The sequence below is a fragment of the Sprattus sprattus genome (genome assembly GCF_963457725.1).
Source record: "Sprattus sprattus genome assembly, chromosome: 2".
NCBI lineage: Eukaryota > Metazoa > Chordata > Actinopteri > Clupeiformes > Clupeidae > Sprattus > Sprattus sprattus.
The window spans coordinates 17096129-17103628 of NC_137921.1; the positions used below are offsets into that span (position 1 = coordinate 17096129).

Genomic DNA, 7500 nt, shown 5'->3' on the forward strand with positions numbered 1-7500 from the left:
GAGGCTAAAACACTACATCATAACTATCCCCACAAAAAAATATCAAGCCTGAAAATACTGTTCTGAACAGCATCAATCACGCAGTACACTATCGACTGATCTCATTTTATCAGTCAGAGGGCGTATCTAAGTTTCAGTGTCACTTTAGGACTGTTAATGGTGGACACCTTTAGCATCTGAGTCATCAAACTGTACACCAATCAACCGCAGGTTGGAGCTCTTACTCCATATGTGGTACATAAAATTCATGTTGTATGTATGTACAATCTATGTGGGAATATATATATGGTGTGTGTGGTGTGCTGTGTGTAGGTTTGTCCTGTGTGTGTGTGTGTGTGTGTGTTTGTGAGTGTGTGTGTGTGTGTGTGTGCGTGAGTGCATGTGTTGTGTGTGTGTACACTCTACGGGGCCCTACCGTGCGTTTTTGTGTGGGGTGAGCACCACACCAGAGTCGCTGGTGATGTTGATGACGCAGTGTTCCGCCTGAATGGCCATCCCACACAGCTGAATATCCTGGGAGTCAGCTGAGCCTACACGAGTGTGGTCCTACACACACACACACACACACACACACACACACACACACACACACACACACACACACACACACACACAATCGTCAATACCATAGTTTGGTTTTAGTGAACATGTTCTCGAGCATATTTCAGACTCATATTTCTGAGAGGATGGAGGGACTATTTAGCTATCTTATTTAGCTATTTAACTATCTATTTAGCAAGGTGTGATGGGAAATTGAGTTTATCCTGTATTCTTAATAATGTACTTTACTGTGCAGTACCTTCAGGTAGTAAACCAGCAACTCGTTGAGGGCAGGGTCAGCATTCAGATTGACCAGGAAGCATTTGTCCTCCATTACTCTGATGCCAGAAGACTGTAGAGAGATGCCCAAACTCTCCAACTGCTTCTGCCGCTCCTGCACACCCATGAACACACACCTTTTTATTCACACTGCATATGTGAGCAACTTTGTGTGTGTGCACGTGTGTGTGTGTGTGTGTGTGTGTGTGTGTGTGTGTGTGTGTGTGTGTGCACGCGTGTTTGTGTTGTGTGAGAACAGAGAAGGTGAGTTCTGGGTGTGTGTTAGCGGGTGTTGTGTGTGGGTACCTGTGCTATTGCTTCGGTCTTCCTGAGTTTGTCCGCCCAGGTGACCGTCATCTCTTGAATCAGCTTCTCAGATTCCTCCAGCCTGTCCTTCAACTCTGGAGCCTTCATAGACTACAGACACAGACACAGACACAGACACAGACACAGACACAGACACAGACACAGACACAGACACAGACACAGACACAGACACAGACACAGACACACAACACACAACACACAGACACAGACACAGACACACACAAAATGTATTACCAAGTAGCAGTTGACCCGATGTCAAACAGATTTAAAGCCATAAGAATCCTCATAAATAAATGACAGTCCTTAAAATCTCATCCCATATGTAGGAGACTAAATCAGGACACAAAGTTTTGTTGTTTCTCCACTGAATTGAATTGAGTGTGTGTGTGTGTGTGTGTTTGTGTGTACCTCAGCCTCTGTCAGCTGGTCTCGGAGCTTCTCCACCTCCTCTCTCAGCTCTCTGATGATGCGAGCGTTGGGGTCCTCGTTCACCACGGCATGATTGATGATGTTCTTGGCGCGGTCGGCGTAGCGGAGGGTCGACAGCGTCTCCTCGTAGTTGTCAGCTGCAGGGCTCACCGTGGCAACCATCGCCGTGCGACTGTTGCCACCCAGGCTGTCCTGTCAGATGGAAAACACAAGCAAAGATAATCAGAAGCCAGCTGACAACGGGCCCATGACAGTTCGACTCAGGACCCTTAGTCCTGTGGTCCTGTGTACTGAAACTGCTGTAAAGAAGATAAGCCAGAGTTTTACACATTGGACTCAAATTAGAGGGGTTCTAGCACAACCGTCTACCTTTTCAAACAGTCTCAACTGTCAACTATCTGGTTAACTGTACCTGAAAGCTGATCAGAGTGACCATACCATAATAACCATCAAATGATACTCTTGCAGGATCCCAACTGATGCACGTCAAAGTACCACAGACTTCAGTAAAAAGCCCTTGTCAGAGACATGTAGAACCATTTCAGGGTTCCACCGAAAGAAGTTATTTTTTCCCTGGGAGCGTACCTTAAGGAGCCAAGTGAGCACTGAGTCCCTGTAGGGAACGAACTTGCTCTTGTTCTTCCCAGCCCCCTGGTCAGCCAGCGCTGAGATCACCAGGCCCAGTGTGGTCAGAGACCTGGAGACAAACAGCACATTTAACGGGCATTACACCAGATCTGTCACCAGAAGAGTTGGGAAATAGAGACAACAGAAAGAGCAAAGGTAACAGGCAAGGTTGGTGAAGGCGATCTGGATGTAGGTACATGAGAGGTTTAAGACCTTTATTGAGACAAAGAGACATAGAAAGAAAGAGTGTGCATGTGTGTGTAATAGGGATGCAACGGTTTTCGGTATTTTAGCGAACCGTTCGGTTCGCCCTGTTCGGTTCGGTTGACCCAGGTGAACCGCGATATTACGGTATGGGTGACATTAAACTTTTAATTTAATATGTGGCTATAATGAATGCACGCATGTATTGGGCGATAGCATGACTGCTTGGGACCCAGGGGATGAGTTCTGCGCTCCACAACCATGCAACAACCAATCAGAATTGTACTGACTTTCCCAAGAGCCAATCAGCGCTCTGAATGCAGACGCTGGAGATCCATGTGAGGAGAAACAAAACTTTCCCTGTTGCAGCACGATCATGGCGAGTCAACAAGAAACGGAGAAAAGAAAATTTGAAGAGGCACCGTCATCTTACAAATCAGCTGTATGGGAACATTTTGGGTTCAGTGTGGAGTATGATGACAAAGGGAAAAAGATCGTCAGCAAGCAAAGCACGGTGTGCAAGCATTGCTTTCCTACGATCGCCTACTCCACAGGTACATCCAACATGTTGAGCCACTTGCCCCGTCATCACCCGGCTGTAACTCTAAGTGGAGCAGCACGGTTTGTCGCCGAAAACACAACCATCCATTGCTGCAGCATTTCAGCAACAATATGCTTATAATTCCGAAAAACACAAGGCAATAACCAACTCAATGGACGTCTTCATAGGGAAAGACATGCAGCCCTATTCAGTAGTTTTAGGCACGGGATTCCGTCACATGATAAAGACCATTGACATTGATCCTCGTTTTAATATCCCCTCCCGCACGCATTTCAGCAGCAAAATAATTCCAGAACTGTACGAAGTGACTAGGAGAGAGAAGGTTTGTTCTGTTGTTCTTTAAGGGTGTATTTATAACAGTTAAGTATTTTCTAGGGTTTAAGTGTGTGAATGACAATGTTTGTTGTTTGAGTTTATTGAATAATGTCAATGTTTACATTTCACATTACTTTACAGTATACTGCACTTTACTATATTTATTATTGCCTGTTTTTGACAGAAGGCCAGAATAGTGTTCCTTGTTTAAAATACATTTTGTGATTTTACTTAATATGTGCCCTTTTTACATTTAATTGCATCTTGCATTGTCTCTGCAAATGTGAGTAGAAGCACCTTGTTGACTTGAAATAGAAAAGACAAATATAACCTAATGCGTGTTAGCGGCAGGATAATATTGATATATCGAAACCGAACCGTAACCGTGGCCCAAAAACCGTGATACAAACCGAACCGTGGCCACACTGTACCGTTGCATCCCTAGTGTGTAAGCATGTTTGTTCAGCTCTGGGAACTTTTTGTGTGTGTGTGTGTGTGTGTGTGTGTGTGTGTGTGTGTGTGTGTGTGTGTGTGTGTGTGTGTGTGCGTGTGTGTGCACCCACTTGTTGATGTTGCTGCCCTCTTTGAGTCTCTCTCCGGCGGCTCCCGTTTTAGCCGCCCGCTCACTTCCAGCCAGATCCACGAGACTCAGCTTACTGACCTTCTCCCCACTCGTCTGAGGAAAACACATGAGTGAAACACACAAGTTCATATCACTCATTTCATTAACACCACACACAGAGTAAACAGGCTATTGTTACATGATGGATGGATATATCTTCTGCAACCTATATGCAGGTCTAACATTCTTGAGTATGTTTGTATGTGTGTATGCAAGTGAGTGTGTATGTGTGTGTGTATGTGTGTGTGTGTGTGTGTGTGTGTGTGGGTATATGAGTGAGAATAACCCTTTACCCCAGACTGCATGTCCTTGAGTGTGTGTGTGAGGATGATGTTGAAGACGCCATGGGAGCGGCTGCTCTCCTCGTTCATGTTGGTGGCGGCTACTGTACGAGACTTGTTGCCCTCGGACATCAGAGACTCTATGTCCTGCACAGGAAAGAAGCTTTACTGACACCATTATGTAGCAAAGGGCCTGTAGCTGGTAAGTGGGTTAGGAAAAGGCCACCTTTGAAATTTACGGCATGAAAATAGACAACATGGTCACCCATAGGTGCTTATAATGAAGATTGGGCTGCAGTACCTTGTAGTTGGCGACGGCGAGGCGAGAGAGGCCGTCCACGTAAGGCCCCAGCACGTTGTGCTCCCTCACTCTCAGAGCCTGGCGACTCCTGGGGGGGAAATAACACAGTTCTCATTGTGTGAGGGAAACAGTGAATGCCATATTTACACGTCTCCACAAGTTCAACCAAGGCAGAGCTGCATTAGGCAGATGTGTCCCGTGATCAAGTTATTTCAAGGAGTGGGGAGTTTTTTTCCTTGTCACTGTCACTTCTGGGCTTGCTTGAGGGGGCCTCAGTTTCAGTAAAGAGCCGTAAGACAATGCTCATTGTCGGATGGTGGAACATAAATCAAAATTATATATTCACTTAATTGAAACTGAAAATACTGTGTCCTTTCTTACTGTAGCATTGTAGAGTTGCTAAATCATTGTCAGACGAGGGTAAGGCCCAGAGTGGACCTCCTCCAAGCCCTGATAAGCCTGCCAACATTCTTTTCTTTGATCATGAACAAGGCAGCCTGGTCTTCAAGGGAGTACAGCACACACGAGTGGCATACCCACCTCCTAGTTTCCTGTTATATCTCCAAGTGCCACATTAAGAAGCAAACTCTTTGAAGTTAGAACAGGGAGCAAGCCTATCAACCTTATCGCAGTGAAAAAAGGTTCATCATGTACTTAGAAGTGTCTTCGCAATTTAGCTGCCAAAGCTCCTGCTTATTTTTCTATGTCGCGTGATCCACTCATTTGTAACATACTTTGAATTACTGATGTGTATGATTTATCTGCTATGTAAATACACTTGTCTTGCATTCCTGTGAGGAGCATACAGGAACACAATCATTTCCTCTCAGTAGACCCTATAAACTAAAAGGCCCCCATAAACAGTTGCTTAAAAGCTTCATTTGTCAGCTCTTTCACACCTTCTGATGTCATGTGTATGTTCCAGTTTAGTTTCTATTGAGAGGACAAGTTGTGTAGGGGAGGGCAAGCAATATTTATAGGATCTAACAATAGAAACTGTACACTGACATGAGAGATGTTGACAGTGCTCTGCTCTGTGACAGTAAGTGTGACTCAAACAAGGAAACAAAGGGAGCACACCAAGGACTGATGCAGTCACACAGTTACTTTTAAAGTGCTGTGTTGTGTTGTGTTAGGATTCAGCCTGATGATCAGGTTATAAGGAAACAGAGAAGTGTCTTTGTTTGTTTGTGTCAATTGTATGTGAATTTAAACTGGTGGCCATGGATGACAGGTTAGCTGAAACAGAGATAGATGAGTGTGTGTGTGTGTGTGTGTGTGTGTGTGGACACAGTCAGTAAAGAGGGATGTTACTGAGGCGCAAGGGATGCTTCTGTCTCTATGGGTCTCACCCTTTTGGGTCGAGCAGGTCGCGGACCTTCTCGTTGTAGATCTCCATGAAGGACACCTCCACGGTGAAGCTCTCCCCCTCCCGCTGCTCCCGGGTGGAGCGCTCAAACAGAGCGCTGCACAGTCGAGGGGTCAGACCTGGCTGGTCCGCAGAGCCCATCATGGTGTAGGACTTCCCCGAGCCTACAACCCAGACCATCATGTTACAGCAATCTCTATATGGTCCCCTCAGAAAAGTGTGCGGTGCGGTGAAAAGGCTAAGTGGCTTATTAGGTTCACCTTAGAAGTTCTCTAAACAGGCTAATTATGTTGCATTGTGATTGCCATGCGGTCTAAATACAGTGGGAAACGGTAAGGGAACAACCAGTTACAGGTGTAGTAGGGAGTCTACCTGTTTGTCCATAGGCAAAGATGCAGGCATTGTAGCCCTGGAAAGCATTATCCAAAAGGCTTTCCCCCAGGCACTGAAACACTACATCCTGACCTGAGAAGAGAATCACACACACACACACACACACACACACACACACACACACACACACACACACACACACACACACACACACACACACACACACACACACACACACACACACACACACACACACACACACACACACACACACACACACACACACACACCTTGAGCTGATGACAAAACAGAACTTGTTCACAGAATGGTATTTCAGGATATAAACACAGAGAATGTGACTGCTGGTTTAATTAATCTCAAAACTGCCCCCCCACCCCATTTACTAAACCCATTTCTCTCTTTGTAACTTGCACAGGACAGAATTGTTAGGATTGGATTACTGTACCAATGACTGACCAACATTTCCGTAGTGCGTTTTGACTGTGTTCCCAACATTCTACACACCTGCAAATGCTGGATCTCCCTCATCCATAGACCAGAAACAGTAGTCATACGCAAAAACCTACAGAGGAGCAAAACCATACCAGTTATGCAGGAAATACAGCTTCCCATCACTCGAGAGATACAAACACCTGTGTGAACCATGCATCTACACAGAAAATGAACTACTCAGAAGCTAAATCCACAGTTGGACTTGCACATATCCGGAGATGGTTTAGTCAGCATAAGGGCCCTCACCTTTGGCTGGCTCCTAGATGGGAAAAACAAGAAATGAACATCATGAGTTTAGAAACCTAGTTTTCAACAACTTAATTAGACTGATTTAGATTAAATGAAAGTTATTGATTACATTTATATAGCACTGCTCTCAAAAAAGCTTTATAGACATCAAAAGGGATCACATTTAACCACCACCAACATCAACCTGGATGATATGACTGGTATCTGGTGTGGAGGTGAGTAGACAGAGAACTAGTCATTATGGAGTGCTTGACAGAGTACAAGCCAAGAACACGTGATTTTACCATCCTTATCCTTTAGCACAAGAACCACAGGATCTTACAAGCAAGAATGGAGGAAGGTTTTGGAAAGGACATCGTCATTTGAAAGTCATAGTAGTGTGTATGTGTATGTTTTATGTGTATGATATCTTTGATCTTATCATTGAATTTCTATTGTGTAGGCATGACTACCGCCTTTCACAAAGTAGTATAAATCAAGTATTTGTTGTCTGATAACAATCAATCAACAACCCCTGTTGATCCAATAACAAAATCCTCCTCTTTAAAC

At 44.8% G+C, this 7500-nt stretch overlaps 1 protein-coding gene across 1 annotated transcript in view; it reads right to left on the reverse strand.

Annotated features, from left to right (window-relative positions):
* The window catches only part of LOC308361315 (kinesin-like protein KIF13B), a 30805-nt gene that overhangs the window by 19158 nt on the left and 4147 nt on the right, over positions 1-7500 (reverse strand). Inside the window, exons 4-15 of the mRNA XM_080833612.1 lie at positions 6949-6961; positions 6715-6772; positions 6229-6321; positions 5840-6020; positions 4488-4575; positions 4199-4333; positions 3847-3959; positions 2161-2272; positions 1555-1767; positions 1126-1236; positions 800-934; positions 416-546 (exon numbers count right to left, since the gene is read on the reverse strand). Of these exons, the coding sequence (XP_080689738.1) occupies positions 416-546; positions 800-934; positions 1126-1236; positions 1555-1767; positions 2161-2272; positions 3847-3959; positions 4199-4333; positions 4488-4575; positions 5840-6020; positions 6229-6321; positions 6715-6772; positions 6949-6961 (1383 nt within the window). The remainder of the gene's footprint in view (positions 1-415; positions 547-799; positions 935-1125; positions 1237-1554; positions 1768-2160; positions 2273-3846; positions 3960-4198; positions 4334-4487; positions 4576-5839; positions 6021-6228; positions 6322-6714; positions 6773-6948; positions 6962-7500) is intronic.